Source organism: Thamnophis sirtalis, unplaced genomic scaffold, assembly GCF_051295495.1.
Source record: "Thamnophis sirtalis isolate CommonGarterSnake01/CBP01778 unplaced genomic scaffold, rThaSir2_p1.2 scaffold_5, whole genome shotgun sequence".
NCBI classification, from domain to species: Eukaryota; Metazoa; Chordata; class Lepidosauria; order Squamata; family Natricidae; genus Thamnophis; species Thamnophis sirtalis.
In genome coordinates, this window is record NW_028261385.1 from 119,578,375 (window position 1) to 119,600,501 (window position 22,127).

At 39.5% G+C, this 22,127-nt stretch overlaps 1 protein-coding gene across 1 annotated transcript in view; it reads left to right on the plus strand.

Moving 5' to 3' along the window:
• PKHD1 (PKHD1 ciliary IPT domain containing fibrocystin/polyductin) overlaps window positions 1-22,127 on the plus strand; it is a 180,127-nt gene that overhangs the window by 73,689 nt on the left and 84,311 nt on the right. Inside the window, 1 exon segment of the mRNA XM_087717043.1 lies at window positions 18,692-18,848. Within this exon segment, the coding sequence (XP_087573169.1) occupies window positions 18,692-18,848 (157 nt within the window).

Here is a 22,127-nt window from a genome sequence, read left to right on the forward strand (position 1 = left end):
CTCGTTCAATATTTAAGTAATAAATTTGATTATAAATATAAGTAAATAAAATGTAATAATAAATAAAACAATTCAATAATAATACAATTCAAAAGCCTACTGTGAATTTTATTGGAGAAGTGACTTTAGGCTGTATCTTTATGGCTGGGGATGGTTGCCTGTACCAAGGGGAAATGGTGTTAAAATCCTCCTCCCACCCTGTATACGGTGCATCTACGCACAGCTTCACCCTTGTCTTCTCTGTTGCCCTCACATGAGAAAGCACCGTTTGATCAACCCAAAATTCTATTTCATTCTATTCCCTTAATTAATTACCAGTAGGGTGATGTGCCTTACCTTCTGTGTCTGGAAATTGCAGTGATTACTCCCATGCTGAGAGACAATCCTCCCCCCTTTCCCATCCAGGATTTATGCTTTCCTTTTGCTTCTGTCCATGTGCAAATTAGCCTTTTCAGCCCATGAATTGGCTTATGTTATGGGTGGTGACCTGAAAGTGCCCACTTTCCTCCCCTCCTCTCAACTCATCAGCAAGCGAAACTCTTTCCAGTTGGCTTTTGAATCTTCTGGCTGTATTTGTGGCTGCCCCTGTCTGAGTAATTAATGATAGTGCTGTTGTTTATGAGCTTGAGTTGCTAACACTCTTGGCTGGAAATGCGTTTCTACCTTTGGGGCCTGCTAGTTTCCTGTTTCCAGTCCCACTTCACTGGTCCAGGTCAATATTTTCTGTGTAAATAGATTTATCCAATAATGGCTGGTGGGAGAGTATGTCATTCATCAGTCCAGTAGCAAACGTACCAGGCCAACTTCTAGAAGAGCCCAGGAGGCTGCACTACCATAGCTTGGAAGAGAATTTCTCTTTTATCCTTATTAAATGTGCAATCCTGTATATGCTGAACATCTTTAAACTGTAATACAGTACTGGTGAAGTATTGAAGGCACTTAACAAAAGTTCACTTAGTTTTAGAGGACTATTGTAGTACATGTGCATGCCTGAACTGGGACTTAAATATGAGTTGATCAAAATATACAAACTCCCATTATTTGTCAGTTAAGTCTTCTTTAATCTGAATCTTTCTAGATATTTTGACCTGTAATAGTATCTGTTCTAGCCATTATATCTGTCAATCATGGATGGTGGGATTTGTAGTCTTTGGGATGACTCATGGGGGGAAGACTGGATTAACCCATTAACAGCAACTACTTAGTCTTCCACAGATAGTTGGGAGAAATGTGGATTGTTAGATGTGCTGTGTTCAAATGGCAAGTTCTCCAGCAGCAGTGGCACTAAATGGTTAGCACAGATGTGGATGGCAGATGAATTAAGGTATCTGACATTATAGTCAAGGTGCCATATGTAACCCATCTGCATGTCATCATAAAAAAGATGATATTCAGACAACACTGTAAATCATTATTATGCAATGCTCTTGAGAGCAGCCAAGCCTTTGTAATCAGCGATGAAATTCTTCCCTGCTGACAAGGCTAATATTCTTTTTTCCACCATTCCACTAAAGAGCTCAAATTGGAATGCCACAAACAGATTGTCAGCCTCTGTTTCGCTATTTGCTTCTGGCTGCCATTGAAACGGGGAGGGGGGGGCTGGTATTTGGGAAGGGAAGTTTTAAGTACAGGAGAGATTGTAAAAGGGAGTTTTGGTCTCACCATCTACTGTGCATCCTGGAGATAGTGCTTGGTGTGGTCAAGGCCAACCATCCTGGATACCATCCTGATGATGCTCCTTGAAGATGGAACTCACATGAAACCTAAGGGATTTGCAGATTGGACTGTGGGATGGGGTTACCAGGGGAAGGAGGTGTGGTCACATATTGATATGTATGATTTTGCGCGCTTTTGCATCAGATCTTGCTTTGCTTAGCTGCTATCTTTTCATAACCAGTAAAAGTACTCTTAATTCTGCGAAATGGAGTTAAGTGGTTTCTTTCTTGGTTGCTGAGGGAGGCCGGCTTGACATTAAGCAAGATCTCACTTTTTCACTCATCCCGGAGCTAACACCTTCCAAGGGGAGTGTAAATAAAACCAAAACCTTCAAAGGAATGTCCTACCCAGGAAGTGACCAGGAGGATGACATGGGGGCAGCTGCATCCTCGTGTCCCTTGGAGATGGAGTGGATGGCGGATCTGAATTTGGAGGAATGATCCCCAAGTGGTCATTGGGAGTGGGACAGAAGTATGACCCTAAGGAAATTCTGGCTGGAGTTACCACAAGGCGACATCGGTGGCCGGCAGCTGCTTGGCAGGGGGAGAACCTTATGATATCCCAGGCTATGAAACTCTTTCAATAGGCTTGGGAGAGGCAACATGTACATGAGAACGGTCCCGAAAGAGAAGCTGATCTCCCAGACCTAGAGGAGAGAACTGCAGAAGCCCTGTTCTGGCCAAGGGGGCCCCCGGGGGTAGAAAGTGGAGCTCATCAGGATGGAGAAGCCCTGGCAGAAGCAGCAGCAGCCATGAGAGCCCTTCCAAGAGGAAGAGGGCCCCCCCGCAGATGCCAGATGGTATGGAATTTGAAGGTGACTCAAAGGAACTAGGATTTTTCCTGGTCCAAGTCTGGAATTTCATGCAACAGTTTGGAGAGGATCTCCCCACAGAAGAAGCCAAGGTAAGAGTTGTTACCATGGCACTGGAGAACAAGGCTGTGGCATGAATGGCTGCCCTGCATAAAGATGACTCCCCCCTACTGAGAGAATATAATGGCCGCCCTGAGGAAATGCTTTGATGACCCGCTCATGGAGTGGAAGGCCGGAACCAGAATGAAAACCCTTACCCAGGGGAAGAACCCAGTGGCTGATTACATACAAGAGTTTTGTGAATTGTCCATTTATAAGCGGGATTGGTCAGAAGAGGTTTTAATGGACAGTTTCATGGATGGCTTAAACAAAGATATATACCAGAACTTTGTAAACAGGGGCGGGGGTGTAACTTGCAACGCTGGTACGAATTGGCAGCAGATGTGAGATCGAACTAGCCAGAGACAAGTACCGCGAAGACAATGAGAAAGAGAAAGCTGCCCCTCCCAACCCCCCTAAAGGAGCTCCGAAAGGGGGGAAAAGTTGGTCTACAAGCAAGCCCCAATCTACCACCTGCTTCCGTTGCATAAAGGAGGGGCACCGGACAGCAAATTGCCGCTTCAAGATTGGCCCAAAGCCCCCTGCCAGGGGGGGGGGGAGAAGAGGAAACCAGACGAACAACCTTGGAAGAGAAGGGACACCGCCATGAAAGGGGTGGAACCTGTTGTGCAATTCCCTCCCATTCCAAGAGAAGAAGAACTGTCCTCCTCATCGGAGGAAAGTGAAACCGAATCTGATGACAATCGTCTGGTAAGTTCATGATCGGGCCCCATGACCATCCCAGTAGAACTTAAAGTGCCCTCTACTGGCTCCCAAGGAAAAATGCTGGCCCTTTTAGACTCGGGATGCACACGTTGCATCATTAGCTTGGAAGTGGTGGAAAACCTGGGCTTGAAACTGGGAACTTTGAAAGTCCCCATTGCTTTTTGCCAGCTAGATGGGTCTATAGCTGGGGAGGCTCCTGCCCATTTTGTGACTGAACCTATAGACATGTGGATGAGAGATCACCAGGAAACATTAAGTTTCATTGTGGCACTGGGGATGGACCGGCCTCTCATACTGGGATTACCCTGGTTACATAAATGGAACCCACACATAAAATGGAAGAAAGGGTGGTTGCACATCCGATCTGCTAAATCCCCTGAGGGAGAAGGGAGGGTTTCCAATATTACCAACGCTGAACCTAACCTAGCGGCCGCGGTGCAGAAAAAAATTGAGGGAGAGGAGAAAATCCCAAAGGAATATTGGGACCTAAAGGATGTTTTCAGTGAAAAATCCTCTGATAAATTACCCCCTCACCACGCAACGGATTGCAGCATTGATATCCTCCCAGAAATAAAACTTCCAAAACCCCATATTTACTCAATGACATCACACGAAATGGAAGAATTACGGAAGTTTATTGACAAAAAATTTAAAAAGGGGGTTTATTGAACCTGTTAGGCCATGTGTGGTCACCCCTGTGTTGTTTAGAGAAAAGAAAGATGGCTCCTTTCATCTCTTTACAAAATTAATTACAAAAATCTTAATACTGTATGCATGGAAAATGTATACCCCCTCCCTCTGATGAAGGATATGTTGGCTCAATTGGGTAAAGGAAAAATCTTCATGAAATTGGACTTAAGAGAGGCCTACTACAGAGCCAGAATCAAAGAGGGAGATGAATGGAAAACTGCTTTCAACTGCCCACTTGGGTGTTTTCAATTCAGAGTACTCCCATTTGGCCTACATGGGGTGCCAGCTGTTTTCATGCAATTAATAAATGAAGTTCTACATGAACACCTGTACAAGGGCATGATGGTCTACCTTGATGACATCCTTACTTACATGGAAACACGTGATGAACATGTGACATTAGTACTATCAGTACTCAGGAAACTCCGGGCCGTAGAACTTTATGCCAAATTCTCTAAATGTGAATTTCATCAAGAAAAAATTGATTACTTGGGCTACCGCATCTCCCACAATGGCATCGAGATGGACCCGGTGAAAGTCCAGGCTGTAACTGAGTGGGCACCTCCTCGCACCTGCAAACAATTACAAAGTTTTTTGGGATTTGCAAATTTTTATCGTCAATTTAGTCCCTCGTTCACCAGCATTGCTCTGCCCATTACAAATCTCCTAAAGTCAAAAGGGGAGGCCAAGAGCAGACTGGGTAAGCTGTTGAATTGGACTATGGAGTGTCAAGCCGCTTTCAAGAAATTAAAGCAACTCTTTGCAGCTGAACCCATTTTGAAACACTCAGATATGGAGGCACCATTTATCGTTCAAGCTGATGCCAGTGATGTGGCAGTGGGGGCAGTATTACTTCAAATGAACGCTGATGGGAAATTGCAGCCATGCGCTTACACGTCTCGCAAACTGATGGAGACGGAGAGATGATGGGCTATATGGGAAAAGGAAGCTTTGATGACCTGGCGACATTTGCTAGAAGGGGCAAAATACCCTTTGGAAGTATGGACTGATCATAAAAATTTGGAAACATTGAAGATCCCTCGTAAGCTTTCTCCTAAACAGATGCATTGGGCACAACATTTCAACCATTTCAACTTCACACTCAAGTACATTCCGGCGGGGGGGGGGGGGAGAACGTCATGGCTGATATTTTGTCTAGGCTTCCCCAATACAACAGCTCCAAGCTGAGCGTAGTTCACCCAGTCATCACAGTGAAAAGTCTAGCTGCTCCGGTGATTACTAGAAGCCAAAGCAATTCGAATTTAGAGGTCACAATGGACCTCATATGCAAACTCAAGGAAGGCCTTGAGTCCGATGACTGGTTCAAGGAATATTCAAATGAATGTGCTATAAAGGATGGACTGGCTTCGGTAGGGGCTAAATTGTATGTTCCTGCTAACCTGAAAACTATTGTTCTTCAACGACCCACGATTCGAGACTGGCAGGCCATTTTTGGTTTTGTAAAGACTCTACATCTGGTTAAGAGGCAATTTTGGTGGCCTTCATTGAAAAAAGACATTGAGTCATACATAGCCAGTTGTCCCATTTGTGCTGCCGCAAAGTGCCCACCAGGAAAACCTCAAGGCCTTCTCCAAGGTGTGGCCCATCCTGAGGCCCTGTGGAAGGAGATATCGATGGACTTCTTTGTCGAATTGCCAGAGAGTCTAGGAAATACTGTGATTTCGGTAATCACCAACCTGTTTTCCAAACAAGTTCATTTTGTACCCTGTTCCAAAATCCCATCAGCTAAGTCGTTAGCTAAGTTGTTTATTTCACATGTATACCGGTTACATGGAGTACCTGAACGCATAATTTCAAATAGGGGGGTCCAGTTCACCTCCCTCTTCTGGAAGGAGTTTCTGAAATTAATTGGCTCCGCCCAGGGGCTAAGCTCCGCCCACCATCCTCAGGCTAACGGGGCTTGTGAATGGACTAATTCTGTTTTGGAACAGTACCTCCAGTGTTTCATCAATTATCAGCAAGATAACTGGGCTGAACTGTTACCACATGCTGAGGTGGCATACAACAACTGTGCACAGCAGTACAGGCTTGACCCCTTTTAGAGTTGTGTTTGGACATGACTTTATGCCAATTCCTGAATTACCTCAAGAAAAACTGCAAATTTTGTCCCTCTCCGAGTGGAGTGACCAGCTTCGCCAAATTTGGCCCATGACCCGCAAAGCGTTGGAGGCTGCTCACCAGGCACACAAGAAACAGGCTGACAAAAAGAGGGTGAAGCAAAGGGAGTACAAAGTAGGAGATCGAGTGTTTTTGTCTACCAAGTTTCTACAAACCACCCAGAAATCAAAGAAACTGGGGCCAAAGTATGTTGGTCCTTTCCCTATTGTGAAAATCATTAATCCTGTTTCTGTACGATTGGAATTACCAAAGCATCTTAACCGGATTTATCTTGTGTTTCATGTAAACCTGTTGAAGCCTGAGCACACTTCTTCTTTTCTTGTGCCCCTACCTGCACCCTCTGCCCCTCTTCTTATTGAGGGAGAGCAACATTTTGAGGTTAAAGAAATCTTGGACTCCAGGAAGCATAGGAATCGAATTCAATATCTAGTATCCTGGAAGCATTTCCCCCCCCCTCCCAGGCTGAGTGGGTTGATAAATCCCATGTTAGACCTCCTAGACTCTTACGGAAGTTCTACACTAAGTACCCTGATAAGCCTTGATCCTATTTGAAATGTACATTTCTTATGTTATCTTTTCTATAGTTTTATTTTCTTGCAGGGATGACTTCTTTTCCTGAAGGGGGGCTGGATGTCAGCCTCTGTTTCGCTATTTGCTTTAAGCTGCCATTGAAACGGGGAGGGGGGGCTGGTATTTGGGAAGGGAAGTTTTAAGTACAGGAGAGATTGTAAAAGGGAGTTCTGTTCTCACCATCTACTGCGCATGCTGGAGATAGTGCTTGGTGTGGTCAAGGCCAACCGTCCTGGATACCAACCTGATGATGCTCCTTGAAGATGGAACTCACATGAAACCTAAGGGATTTGCAGATTGGACTGTTGGATGGGGTTACCAGGGGAAGGGGGTTTGGTCACATATTGGTATGTATGGTTTCACGTGCTTTTGCCTCAGATCTTGCTTTGCTTAGCTGCTATCTTTTCATAACCAGTAAAAGTACTCTTAATTCTGCGAAATGGAGATAAGTGGTTTCTTTCTTGGTTGCTGCGGGAGGCCAGCTTGACACATATCACTATTTTTGAGAATGCTTTTCCATGTGATCATGCTGGGATATGCTAACTTCATACGAATATGAATAAATATAATTTTAAACAATAAGTATCTACAATAGAAAATGGTGTCACTAGAACGCTCCAAGGCTCTTAGATGCAAGTTGAGTGTTCAGTGTTTGTAAAGTAAAGATGGATACCTAAGAACACCTTGAGATCACCACCTGTTGAAATTTGCCAGCCAAATGTTCAATTTCCAATTGAATTTTTATCCCATGAGTTTTAATGAAGATTAAAACATTTGCACCTCATTCACACCTCTACAAGTTGTTCCAAACCAACTCCTACCAGTATCAAACAATGCCATTGTTATGAGGTATGTGCTGCAATCTTCAGAGGACAAAATGTTTTTCAAAAGTGTCCTTTAGATCAAAGCACTTGTCTTGACTAAAGTATATAGTATTCAAAGCTGCATTCCTTCCATATATTTATGCTGAATTTAATAATCCATAGGTTTTGGATCAGTAGTACTGATTCTATAATTTTCTAGATGTACAAACCTAGCATCGATCTCTGAAATATACATAACAATGGGATGAGTGAAACAGGCTTTAAATAGGTGTTCTTAACTTTTGATTTGGTGAGGCTTCCTATGCCAGAGGTCTCCAACTTTTCCAGCTTGGAGAACCTTTCTGGGAATGGTTATGCATAAGTGGCAGGCAAAAGTGCACAAATGGAGCATGCACATTCACCCACTTCTTGTGTAAGTGGGGATGCATGCATGCTTGCCCACTGCTTCAGATGGCCCAGTTCTGAACAGCTCACAGCCCGGTAGTGGGCTGCGGCCCAGTGGTTGGGGACCCCTGTCTTGAGATTCCTGTTACCTTCCTCTTTGTATTGCTTATTTTGGATGGCACAAAAGAGAAAGACAAGGCAAAAACAAAATATAGCATAAATTGTTCCTGCCAATATTAAATAAAAGCTTGAGACAATCATGCAAAGATGATACTTGGCCATTTCTGATGCATTTTGGGATAATTATCCATCAGTCTTGTTTACTTCCATTATGCATTCTTTTTGAACCAGAGCACTGAGTGATGCAAACATATTTTTGTCTGTAGTGCATAACCTATGCCCATAGGTATACACATTGAAGAAGATGTAACTATCACATTGTCTTTTAAAATTATTCCTCTGTTCACTTTGCTAATTGCTTTTTAATTAGGGACTGGATTTTCAGAAAACATTTCCCTAAGAGCTAAAAATAATCAGCATTTGTTTGTGTAAATAATGTTGTATCCTCAAGGAGATAATGATTTCTATTTTTGCAAGAATATGGTGGCTACTGCCATACAGATAATCAGAACAGATGGTTGTTAATACATTCCTTGGGAAAAAAAAGGCAACTTGGCAACAAAAATGAACTTCCTCCCTTCCATCATTTCTGAATGTCTGGTTTTGCTTCCCTTCAGGTGGCTAAGGAGAAGGCTAAGGGAAAGCAAATCTCTCTGGTGTATTAATCTGAGAAGCTGTCAAGAGTTCGCAGCCTGAAAAGTACGCACAACGTCTTCCATCATTGAAATTAAGTGTTCTGAAAGGTGGTGTTGGAGTCCTAGTTCCGTGGCATGGGGAAATATATACACTGTATTCCATCACTTAAAATGTTAACCTTGTCCCTCATTGGTGACTGTGAACAGGAACACTTTCTCCATGCTTGCTAGTTAAATGGCAATCTGTCAGTGTATGGGGGGTGTGGGGGTGTATGAAGGCAGGGGCAAGGCTCTATTGTGTTATGTCAGCCTCTGTGATTTGATTTTAATGTTCCAAAGTCTCACATCTTTGCTCTTGTAGGACCAGATGGGAGTGTTAATACATTACTTACAGATTTTCTATTGCCTTGACCATCCTGACCTTCCATCCATGGACCATAACTAATAATAGGAAGCCTCTTCTTGGCACAGCGAATACATAAATAAAATTAAGAGAGTCCCCCCCCCCCAACAGACTCTTTGTCCCATGGCTACTGTGAAATATAAACACGGTCCAGTGACTGTAGTATGGATTTGAGCTCAACCAGTTTTTGCATTATTTGGTTGACTCTAGCGATATCATTCTACACAATTTCTAGTCTATATTGATTTCAGGTGTTTGTTGGCTGTGAATTAGATTGCCTCTTGTATATATGCTGGGATAGCTTTTAAGCACTCCTAGATATTCCAGTACACTTTTTATCTTAAATCTAAGGGACACGAAATATGGTTAATGTGTATGTATTTATTCCAATGTAGATTAGAAGAGAAAAGTTGTATCACTAATATATCTAAGGAGAAATAAAGAGATTCAAGCCCTAGTTAACTTCTATGACTGCGATTTTATGAATAGTGAGGCATTACTATTACTATACACTGACTCCGTAAACTGCCTAGACGGGGCTGTAAAGTACCGTGAAGTGGAATATAAGTCTAAATACTATTGCTATTCAAATTTCTAAATACCAATTGGCCTAATTGCTAGGAAATGTTCACAATAGGAAAAAAATGCCTTGTCTCCAAGGCCTTTATGTAAGCAACTACTATGTAGTAGAGACTTGACTATTACATGTTGGAAGATAAATAGTTACCTGTGAACAGAAGGGATTGTGTTACGGTTGATAATAGAATAGGAAAATGTGTTGTTGGATGCTGACTTTTAAGGTTACTGCTTGAAGAGACAGTTCACTTCAAAAAGACCATGGTTTGCTATTCCTGAAGAGGATAGGTCTGATGCCAACATAATTGGACAACTATGGAGCGGTTGGCACTGCAGTTGAAGGGAACTCTAGAACAGTGTTTTTCAACCTTTTTTGTGCAAAGGCACACTTTTTTCATGAAAAAAATCACGAGGCACACCACCATTAGAAAATGTTAAAAAAATTAACTCTGTGCCTATATTGACTATATATAAAGTAATTATCCCATGGCACACCTTACACTATGTCACGGCACACTAGTGTGCCGCGGCACAGTGGTTGAAAAACACTGCTCTAGAAAACTGGGGTTACCTGGATTTTTGACAGTATGGGTATGAGATGGAAACCTCATTTCTCATTTTTGTGGATGACCTATGGTGGAATTCAGGTATCAATAGCATAGCCATCTTTGTCCTGGATCTCTTAGTATCTTTCTGAACCACATACAAGAATTGAGAACTTGGGACATGGTAATACCATGAGAATACCCGATTGGGCAGGTCCTAATGGGTGAGGTGGATTGTAGTGGAGAAACATTTATTATGAAATGCATCAGGGTTCAGCCCTTTTCCCTGTCTAGTTTAACACTTACACAAAATCACAGAAATAAGTCATATGTTGGTGGTATCATCAATATGCAGGTGATACTCAGTTATACATCTCTACCCTAAGCCCACTGATATATGCATGGAAGTCATGATCTGATATGTAGAGTCTTTCAGGTCTGGAGGGGGTAAAATTCAAGCAAGACTGACTGACTGTTGGTTCAGGGACTGGATGATTTTTGATGCAGTCATTTAAAAAGAACAGATTCACAATCTGAGGAAAATGCTCGACTTACAGCTGCTACTCAAAGTATAACTGGTGAACTCTGGCCAGTAAGGTTTTGCACAGCTTCACCCAGTATCTGGCACTTACTTTGATCAATGATGACAATAGTCCTTGTCATCTCTAGATTATATTACTGTAACTCACTCAATATGGGACTGCCCTTGAAAACCACCTGGAAACTTCAGCAGATCCAGAATGCAAGAATATGCATGCTCAGTTATGATATTTCTGGATTACACTTCTGCTGCAAGAACTAAACTGGCTACCAGTAGGGGTCCACGTTCTGGGGAGTGTCTGCTAAAAGATAAAGAAGAAGAGGGCCTAGCAGCAGGCAATCTCTGTTTCAGCTTTCCTCCCCCACCCCCGGAATAACTTTCTTCCTAAGGCAATGACTTCCATCTTCATGGCCTTCTAGAAGTAGGTGAAAACATAACTCTTTCATAAGGCCTTTGGGGATCAATTACAACCAGCACAGCCATAATCTATAAATGTTTATTTGTTTGTTTATTTATTCATCAAATTGTTTGGCTACCCATCTCACAAAAAGCAACTCTGGGTGACATACAATAATCAGAAAAAATAACACATATGCTGTAAAACAATCATTGTAAAAATGTAAGAATCAATATTAAAAACTAAATAGTGTTATTCATATTGTTATTAAAAGCAAAAATATATAAACCCCAGGCAAAACGTGAATGAGTGTATTTATCTCAGTGGTGGAATGAACTAGAAATATCTCTGGTTGCCTGGGACTCTTAGACCTGAAGGCATAACCAGATCTTGAGGAACTTCAAGAACATCAAGAGGGTGGAACTAATCTAACTTTGGGTGAAAGAATGTTCCATAAGAGGGTGCCATGGCAGAAAAGATCTGTCACCTGGGTCCCACCAACGTACATCCCTAGATTATGGTACTGTGGCATATCAAATCTAATGGGGCACACTGATTCAATTAAGGAGATGTGATCCTTCAGATGCTCTTGTTTCATGCCATGAAGGGCTTTAAAGGATAAAATTGGATCCAGAAGCAATCTGGAGGAGCTTGCAGAGCAGAGATGTGACATGAGCAACTCTTTCTGGTTTGGGGACTTTGCTACTCAGTTTATTCCTTTCATTTTAATAAACCCCGGAAGCCCTGTTCTAGTAATAAATATTCTTAAGTGATTAACTATTGGAAAACTAATCTTCTTACAAAAAGCTACTAAAACTAATGTTGGCTTTAAGTGCTTTTGGACATCAAAAATACATTTGTGTGTTTTTTCATATGCTCTGCACATTCTCTCTCTCTCTCATAGATACATGACTTCCTTTATGATATCATCTGAATGTCTCACATATATCTTTTCCTATTCAATTGCACATTTTGCCCAGATGTTCTGAGAGCAGGTAGGGACTTCATAGCAGCTCATGAACCCAAAGCCAACCACTTGCTTACTGGTGATTGATATTAATGCCTGCATTACCTAATTCAGCAGTTCTGTTTCTTGTTTGGTGAAACAGGGGAAGCAGCAGGGGGAAAAAGATTTTCTTTAAAGCAGGAACAAGAGTCATGAAATAGTCCTATACTGAAATCATTTCTCCCTTTTTCAGTGTTATGATTACATTTCCATATAGTTTAAACTTTAATAAATTAAAACTCTTTCCCTTTGAACTGCTTTTATAATTTATCTGATCTGATTCAGATCTTACCTATGGTATTTAATTCTTAATTTGTTGCATTGATATGCATTGATTGAGCTCATGTGCTTGTCAGTTTATTAAAATTAATTAAATTTAAAATTACTTAATTTTGGTAATTATTTTATTTTGTACATGTTATTTAATCTTGATCTAAGAAATGAAAATTGCAGCCAAATGTATATGGCTCAGTTAGCATTAGAAATTATTCTAATTAAATGAAATTTTAAAGGAAGAATGAAATGCAAGAGAGAATATTTGACTTCACAGGATAATATTAGAATGGAAAAATCTGTTTTTATATTGTGGACAGATATTTATGTTATATATATGTATAACAAAGTTATTAGGACATTTCCTTATTCACTAAAGAAAGATAGCCTCAATCTTTCTCTCCTTCCTTCCTTCCTTCCTTCCTTCCTTCCTATCTTCCTTCCTTCCTTCTTTCCTTCCTTCCTTCCTTCCTGTCTCTTTTTCTTTCTCTCTCTCTCCTTTCTTTCTTTCTTTCTTTCTTTCTTTCTTTCTTTCTTTCTTTCTTTCTTTCTTTCTTTCTTTCTTTCTTTCTTTCCTCCACAAAACATTTTTTGCTTTATCATCCATTTATAAGAACTATTTCTTATAAATGAGCTCTCTTGGGCAAGGTCTGTAATGTATATAGACAAAAAGTACTATATTTATTTATTGAACAAATAGTAAGAATTCACTAATTCATCATATTATGTTTCATGACCTTATTTTTTTTAGTTTGGTTATTTATTTTTTGCCTTTTTACCAAGAATGATGTTCAATATAACTAATGAGATCAAAAGCAGAAAGGGACACAATTAGAAACCTAAAACACATAAAATATATTAATAAAATGGAGTAGCTCTTCACTTCTTATTTTCATAGACCTACCTAAGAGAGATTCAGTATTAGGCTCTCCGCTTTTATAAGGCCAGTGGGGCAGTGTATGGAATATAGTTACTGCATATTTTGTAAGAGGTATTTATTTATTATGTTACATAAATGATTTGATTCAAATTAAAAAGACGATGGTTTGAGTCAAGATTCTTGAAAAGCTGGTAGCTGGATGATTCCAGAAATTCTCAAACCTATTATCTTAGATTATATCAGTCTGACTTCAGATCTGAGATTTGTTGGAAAGGATAATCTTGGGCTTTTTTAGGGGGCTACATCAATGTGCATTCTGACATCTGAACTCTGTTCTGCCTCATCAGTGAGGATGGTGTTTGCTGTTGTCTTTATAGCTTGAATGTGGGACAACTGAAATGGAGTCACCTCGCTCAATTAGTTGGCATTGCAAATCCAGTGGTAATAACAATAGCTCATGAGTTATTGACCACAAGGGGTCAGTATGCAACAGGGCATCTTTTCCTCCTGTCTGGAGGAAAGGGAGGGATTAAATCTGTATACCAATCATATATATTACAAATAGGTTTTAGTAGATAAACTAGCTCTAAATACTAGTTGCCTTGATTTTAAATTAATGGTCTACAAGTTAGTAAGCTAAAGTATATGAAGGAGAATTTTATTTAAAACTAGTAATTTTGTGGTAAGTTGCTTACAAGATAATAATGCTGAAAAGCAAGAGGCAAAAAATGACTTGTAAGGCCAGAAGGAAAAAAATAAATAAAAATGCTTCATTTCCGATGGCTCAAATCGACTGCAAGCCATTTGTCCTAGGAAAAAGGTTCAAGAACGTTAGACTGCATTTGAAAGAAAATGACTCATCATTCAGAACGACGGTCAGCACAACCAGAAAGCCCTGTGTGTTTCTTTTGTTTATTGCAACTTCTTTCTTTTTAATAATTTGCCCTCTCATAAAGGCCTTGCTTGCATCCCATTACGTCAATGCCTTTATTAAGATTATTCTCAAAAAAATTCTTTCCATTTCTCTTTATAGTCCTCCATTATTAATTCCTCTTGTAATAAAGTTTCATTTAGCCTCCATCTCTAAGTTCCAACTCTTCTCTGACATGTTAACGTCACTGGGTTATGATTAGAAAAAGTCTTTGTCAATATATCCATATTAGCATTACACCTAACCAGCTTTTTAGAAATCCAAAATATATCTATACTCTATGTCTTTTAGAAAAATAAGTACATTTGTTAGACCATCTTTATGTCTCCATATGTGTATAAGTTCAAGGTTAAAAAAAATTCAAAAAAATTGTTGTTTTAATTCCTTTCACAGATATTTTGTCTTTTGGAGGGCAAGCCCTCCTATCTAATCTTTCAATAAATGCCAGTTTTCATATGGCAAGTCTATTGATTTTCCTATAAGTCCCTTGAAAAGTATAGCTTTGTTTTTTCAGGCATACATTCCTAGTATCAGAATCTTTATTTCATTCAAATTAATTCTACCTTCACATCTCTGCTATAATCATTAGTCAGAATCAGTTTTAGTTGCACTTGGGGTTTATATACAAAAACATTTCTATTTTTCTTAGTCTTCTCTGCTGAAATAGATTCTTATTCCAAATGATTATAAATCAATGTTTGATCCTTTTTTCTTATACATGTTTACTGTAAGCAGATTTTATCTTTTCAAATAATGAAATAGCTCACCCCAGTTATAGACCATATTATACATTTAAAACACATACCGGTATTTATGTTGCAAACTTGGAAAAGTCTACATCTGTAGCACCCAATGTGGGAATTTCTTCCACAGTCTCTTAGTGGATTTGCTGCATAGCTGCTTTCTTTTGATCCCCTTGCATCTCTTCCAATTGGTGTTTAAACTTTCAAGGAAATCTCTTCACGTTTTGGACTAAGTTAAGTTGAAATTTCTGCTAGTTAAGTTAAAACCAGTCATTCCAATTTATCCCAATGAAATGGTATCTTTTTCTGTTTTGAGTTTGATAGCCAAGAAGATGAATTCCTTTCTCTTATGCAATATTTTGATAGGTATTTCTTTAAGTAAAATTACATCTGAATTATTATACAGGTACTCCTCGAGTTACGAATGCAATGGAGCCTGCCAATTACCTTTGTAACCTGAGGATTCTTTGGAATGAATCACATAAAATGACCGTGATCACTCCCTGTTTTTGCCCACACATTCGCTAATTGAATTTGCAGGTCGTTAAATGCACATGAGGTATCTCAGTGTGGGGAAGGCCATGAAGGGCCTAGTGATGGAACTAGCCACCTGATTCAGACCATCCAAAGCCTCCCCTGACCCACTGAGCTATCTCATGCTCCTTCTCCTGGGGTCCCCATAATTCCACCCCCACCCCCCCATCCTGCCATGTCAGGTCACTTACCTTGTGAAGATCTATCAAGCTGTCTCCTCTCCAGCCTTCTGTCATGGTTTGTTTACCTGGTTGAAGTCCCAGTGTGAAGAGCCGAGGTGGCACAGTGGTTAGGGTGCAGTACTGCAGGCCACTTCAGCTGACTGTTATCTGCAGTTCAACGGTTCTAATCTCACCGGCTCAAGGTTGACTCAGCCTTCCATCCTTCCGAGATGGGTGAAATGAGGACCCAGACTGTGGTGGCGATATGCTGACTCTGTAAACCGCTTAGAGAGGGCTGAAAGCCCTATGAAGCGGTATATAAGTCTAACTGCTATTGCTATTGCTATGTAAAGTGTTTGCAAGCCAACAAGACTTTGAGGCAGAGAAATCACATTGCTTCAAGCCTTCCATCAGCTTCTGGGGGCTCTGATTTCACACCTAATTCTTACCTTCTTACCTTTGCATATCTTATACTAATTGTGTACACTTTATCCACAGCTGCATTTCATTCCAAAAAATTGGTAAGGATTCAGCAACACATTCCCTAATATCTTTACCAGGTTTCCTCAAAATTGGGCAGATTTCTGTCTTAATTACAGCACTTAAATCTTTTCCAATTTTATTTATTATTTTCCTTATTTTCCAAATTTCTTAGATTTTTTCTCCTCAATTTATTTAATCTTTCCACTTGCTTAATTATATAATTTTCAATTTGTTATTCATCTTGCAAAGTTTTCCTCTATTTATTCAAGTGTCACCAAATCTCTCTTGACAGATTTAGTCATTGATACTGTAATATTCTCTTGCAATTATTCTATTTTTAATTTATAATGAAAAAAGAGAAAGTAAAAAGTAGATTGTGACCTTTTTTCCTCCTTTCTTTATATCCTTAACTCTTTGGTCCCATTTAGCATTCCATAGTTCTATAGGCACAATTTACCCTTATCTCTTCATTTAATAAAATCAGCCAATCATCTCTTTTAAGGAAATTTAATCAGTAGTTCTTTCCCACTGAGGTATACCTTATTTATTTAATTAATTCAAACATACTTTCTAATAAACAATATTCCCAATTCAACTGCTCTCTTAATTGCTTTTAAACTTTTATACTTAAAATATTTGGTAGGCTTTTTGCTGTTAGTTGCTTTTAAGTCCTTACAATTGTTTCTTTAGTTTTTATTTTAATTTTGCTCTTGGCCATCACTAGGTCGTTTAGTTGCTTTACTGCTTCAAAGATCTTTATAACATTTAGAGTATTTGTAATCCAAAGTGAATTAGAAAGTGGAGTTTTGGGCAAACCAAGTATCCTTAATGCATGCTTTACATGAGGCTGTAAGCAACCTAAAGAGCAGCTGTTTGTAGTACATGTGGGTGATCTTATGATCTGTCTTTTTTCTGGAGAGACTTTGTTGGTCAGAACCTTCTAGCTACTCATCTCCATAATGCTGTCTCTCCTTTTCATTTGCTACATATCCTCACTGGAAATTTCAGATGAACACTTTCAGGAAAAAATAATAAACTTAGATCAATATCTAAAATGAAATTCTCAAGTTGACTCCTTTTAACTTGCTCAGTAATATAGTTTTGCTTAAAGTAGCATCCCAGGTCATATTCTTTTGATAAGCATCCTTTACAGGCTATATTTAAATATAACTTTAAAAGTTATATTTCATTATCAGGATAAAGTTTATAAAATGTTTGTATCCACTGTACAGCAGTCTTTTTTTTTTTTTTTAGTGAAAAAGTATCCTTGAAGTTACTTCAAAGTTTCATGAAATCACATCTGATGAAAACTTTGAGAAGGGATAAGCCATCTGTCTGAACATGTAAGTCAACAACAAAAGATATTTGGGAGTTTTCCAGTATCTCTTGGGCCTTAGGAGGCCTGCAAAGATATCCTTCTCTTCACATACGAGTCAATTGTCAAACTCTGCAAGGCTGGCAAGCACAAAACACAAAAACCAGTTGGATTTCTGGAAAGATCTTTATTGATGGTAGGGTAATAGAATTTTGAAACAAATTATCCTGCACAACATATATCTAGTGTGATTAAGGCAGAGTTAGTCTGAATCTCTTTCTCACAGTCTCCCCCGCCTACCAAATCTTAACAGGTCTGCTACTCCCTTTGTTATCATGCTACTTCTTTGTGTTCAAAAGTCTGATAAGTAAGTCATGGTCAGAGTTCTCTCCTTTTTCTATATAGCATTTACACAATGTCTTAATCAACACAGCCACTTCCTCAGGTACTTCAAGTTCCAGTGCTATGACTGAATGGGTGGCTATTTGATAGAAGTTTGTTTTAGCAGCATTTATGCAACTATGGAGTGCCTTCCTCAGAAAGGTTTTCCTACTCCCTACTTGGTTGATTTTTAGTTATTATTCAATTTGTATAGCCACCTATCCCAAGCTAGTTACTCTGATTTTTTTTGGTCATGCCCTGTAAATTATTGAAAATTATTTCACCACCATAGATGTTTTAAACCATTTGAATCCTTGTAAGCAGCCGAGGTGGCGCAGTGGTTAAATGCAGCACTGCAGGCTACTTCAGCTGACTGCAGTTCTGCAGTTCGGCTGTTCAAATCTCACCGGCTCAGGGTTGACTCAGCCTTCCATCCTTCCAAGGTGGGTAAAATGAGGACCCGGATTGTTGTTGGGGGCAATATGCTGACTCTGTAAACCGCTTAGAGAGGGCTGAAAGCCCTATGAAGCGGTATATAAGTCTAACTGCTATTGTTTGTATTTAGTCTTTATTCTTGTAAACTGCCTTTGAAATTGCTCCTGATTTCTTTCTTCCATTGGAGGTTGCTGAATTTGATTAATACCAATATAAGGACAACTTTTGCCACAAATTGATTCCTAAGTTTAAAGAAATGAAGTACTCAAATCCAAACAGATATGTAAAGTAAAGATTGTACGATCTATCCAAATGTGCTATTTCCACCACAATATTTGTGGTGCTAATTGTTTTGATTTCTGTTTCATTTTAGAACACCTTCCGAATTCAATTTTGTGGACGGTGGTCAAAAAACTTGACCTGGCTTAATGGACATCCACCACAAGATGGCGATAATGTCATAGTAGAAAGAGGACAGATTTTACTATTGGTTACTAACACAAGGATTCTTAATATGCTTCATATCAAAGGTTTGATTCTTTTTTTTAACCAATCCTTTTTTCAGGTGAAGGAATTTCATTGTTAGAGAAGCCTGAAGAAGAGTACTAGCAAATGCTAAATGTAGGGAGCACTGGGAAAATTCTTTCTTGCTAAACTTTACTAAATTATATTTATTTGCCATTCCTATTTATGTGTATATACTCACAAACTAAAGTAACAAGATTGAACAGTAGCAAAAGTAGCAGAAAGTATCCTGCCTTTATGGAATTATTCAATGCTACTTAAGACACTTTCTTGCTAACATCTTTGCACACTTACATATAAAGATGTAATATTAGTGCTGTAGTAATCAGGGGTGGGTTCCGGCAGACACTACTGCCAGTTTGCTCAGGAACGTGCTGTGTGTGCGCGCGTGCATGCGCAGTACAACTAAAATTGCTCTGCGCATACGCAGAAGCAAAAAACAAGATGGCGCTGCCTATGGCGCTGCTGGGTTTGGGGCCCCTAGGTTTGGGGCCTGGGTCGCTGCCAGCTCCAGTGACTCAGGCTGCCAAGTTACTACCAGTTCGGTTGAACTGGTCTGAACCAGTAGGAATACATCACTGGTAGTTACAACAATGACATTAGAGCAGTGTTTCTCAACCTTGGCAACTTGAAGATGTCTGGACTTCAACTCCTAGAATTCCCCAGCCAGCATTCGCTGGCTGGGGAATTCTGGAAGTTGAAGTCCAGACATCTTCAAGTTGCCAAGGTTGAGAAACACTGCATTAGAGTCTTCATGTTGTGATAAACCAACACGGAAATGGTTACTGACAATGTTGCTGATGCTTTGTGATGTCTGCTCTGACTTTGATTATATCAAATTACCGGAGTTTCGGATTCTAGGATGAATACAAGGGAAGTTAAGTAAAAGGCAAATTCTGATAATTCCCCTTCCATAGCTCTCCAAAAGCCACACTAGTCTTGCTGTCCCCTCTTGGTGTCGGAGGAAAGATGGAATGGAGCTAGAAGAAGGGAAGACAACACTTTCCAGTTTGTGAACTTGTGAACTTTATTAATTTATGTTCCAGTTTAAAGCCAATGTTGAATACAGATGTGTTGAATCCATAAAATTGGAGAGGACCTTGCAGATGTTTAAGAACATTTATCTGCTATGTGTAGGAAATCCAGTGTAAGATCATTCCCAATTGTTGGCTATGTAGTACTTGCCAACCCCTATTATCTGATTGCTTTATTTTTACAAATAACCTTTTAATATACAATCCTGCTCTGCTGTTTTATTAAACTCATTTAACAGCAGCAAATCCCCTTTTCTATTATTATTTTTTTTGTATTTCAAAATGCTCCCTGCATCTCAGGAGGACTAGCTGGGGTCTGCCACTGTCTTCTTAGGCACATGTACCACTCTGTAGTAACATTATGTGGATAATAATTGCTATATCAGTACAACATTAAAATACATCAAAATACTGGTTGCAGTGGGGCCTGTTCCTCCTTCCGTTAAGAATTTCCAAGTATGCCTTGATAAGAATTTTGTATAATGGAGGAAATCTCTAAGTGCTTTGCACTGTTAACTTTAGGAATACATAATGGCTCATGAGAGAGGTAATATTTTTTTATTGGCTTTCCGAAAGATATGTAAAATTTTTCAGATGGTATTATTTGGATGATATAGCCATGTAAACTCAGGAAAGCTTGCCTTATCAACTCATTAAAAATAGCCTTTTGAACACAGTCAAGTGAAAAAAATGGCCCTAGGAATACAGGAATGGTTCCTGAAACAATCTTAGTTTCAGGCTAAATAAGTTAAAGAATCCACTTCATATGCTGCTTTTAATTCCATAATGGAGAGTCCTGTATTGTATTCTGAAGCACATATATTTAGCAAACTTACAATGAGGCTTCCTTTAGAAGCAAAGGTATTCAAGAGTGTTTTAAATGCGGATGTTGGACTTTTCAACTGACCTGCTTCTACTTCTTAATATATGGTTGTAGTACCTCCCACTTGGCAATAGTTATTACCTAAACAAACAACAAAGGGAGCCTGGAGTGGTGATGGGGGAGATACGGGGAAGGAGAGAGGAGACAAAGGAAGATGTGCTAGCAATTGGGCCAGAGATATTCAAATGAGCCACAATCTGAGCTAGCTCACAAATTGTCCTATAAAACATTATCATAATGCAGTTCAAAATGAGCCTCGCCACTGGCAGTGTGTCAAGTAGCAGGCTGTGCACCAAATGGGGCATTGCTGAAGTCACAACATCCACCCTTGCCCCATACTGAGAGATTTAACTTTCATAAACAAAAGTGGGGTGCCAATCCATGAGAATGGAAGCTGTGCTACAGGCAGGACGACTCTAACCTAGCAGAAAGGCTGCGCAGTGTCTTGCTAGTTCATTTACTTTTATGGAAAAGCAATGCTGTTCATTGCCTTAGAAGGGTTTCATTTGAGCTTGAAAGGATAATAAAACCTTTTAGCCTACCTTTAAAAAAAAGTGGCAGATAATAATACTACAGCAGATCAAAACAGTGGATAATAATACATAGAGAAATGCATGTAGAAGAAACTGCTATCTTATCACCACTGATGCCTTAACTCGTCATGGAGAAACTGTGATAGGTCAGCATTTGGCAGGAGTTTGTGTGTATAAGTTGCTTCCCCCTCTATCATTTTAAATAGGGATATTTTAATAAACGAAATTGTAAGGTCATCATTGAAATGAGCTCTTTTTGTCTTCATTTGTGGCTGTTTGGAAATAAACTGCTCCTCGGGACAGAACTTTTTCTTCCCCTCTTTAGTTGCCAAACTATATCAATATTATTATATGTAGCTGTATGGTATTCATATTTTTCAGGACACGACACAAAAAAGTTCTATAAATTATGAAAATGCTCATGTAAACTTTGACCTGAAAAACGAAATGCTCTCAAGATTGGATTTCGTTGAGATATTACTACCATTTGTCTTCATCTTATTCAGCATTGTTTTAAATAGTCATGGCATGCTTCTAAATGCACAATGTATGACGGTCACAAAGTGGGCCTATTGTTGTGTCTGTTGCTTCCATTTGCACCCTTGTCTTTTTGTCACTTTAAGTCCCCACACTTCCACTTCAAAATGCGACTAGATCTCGTAGCTCCATTAATCAAGGAAGTGATCAACCGCCATGGTGGTTGGTCTTATTCGACTTTCTGTCTCTCTGAAGTCTGTAAAAAAGTCCCCATGAGTAAAAATAGGTTTCCACAGCAGCTGTTACCGTTGCTGCTGATCCTGCCATCCATAAATGCCTGTATGCAATGGTCATAAC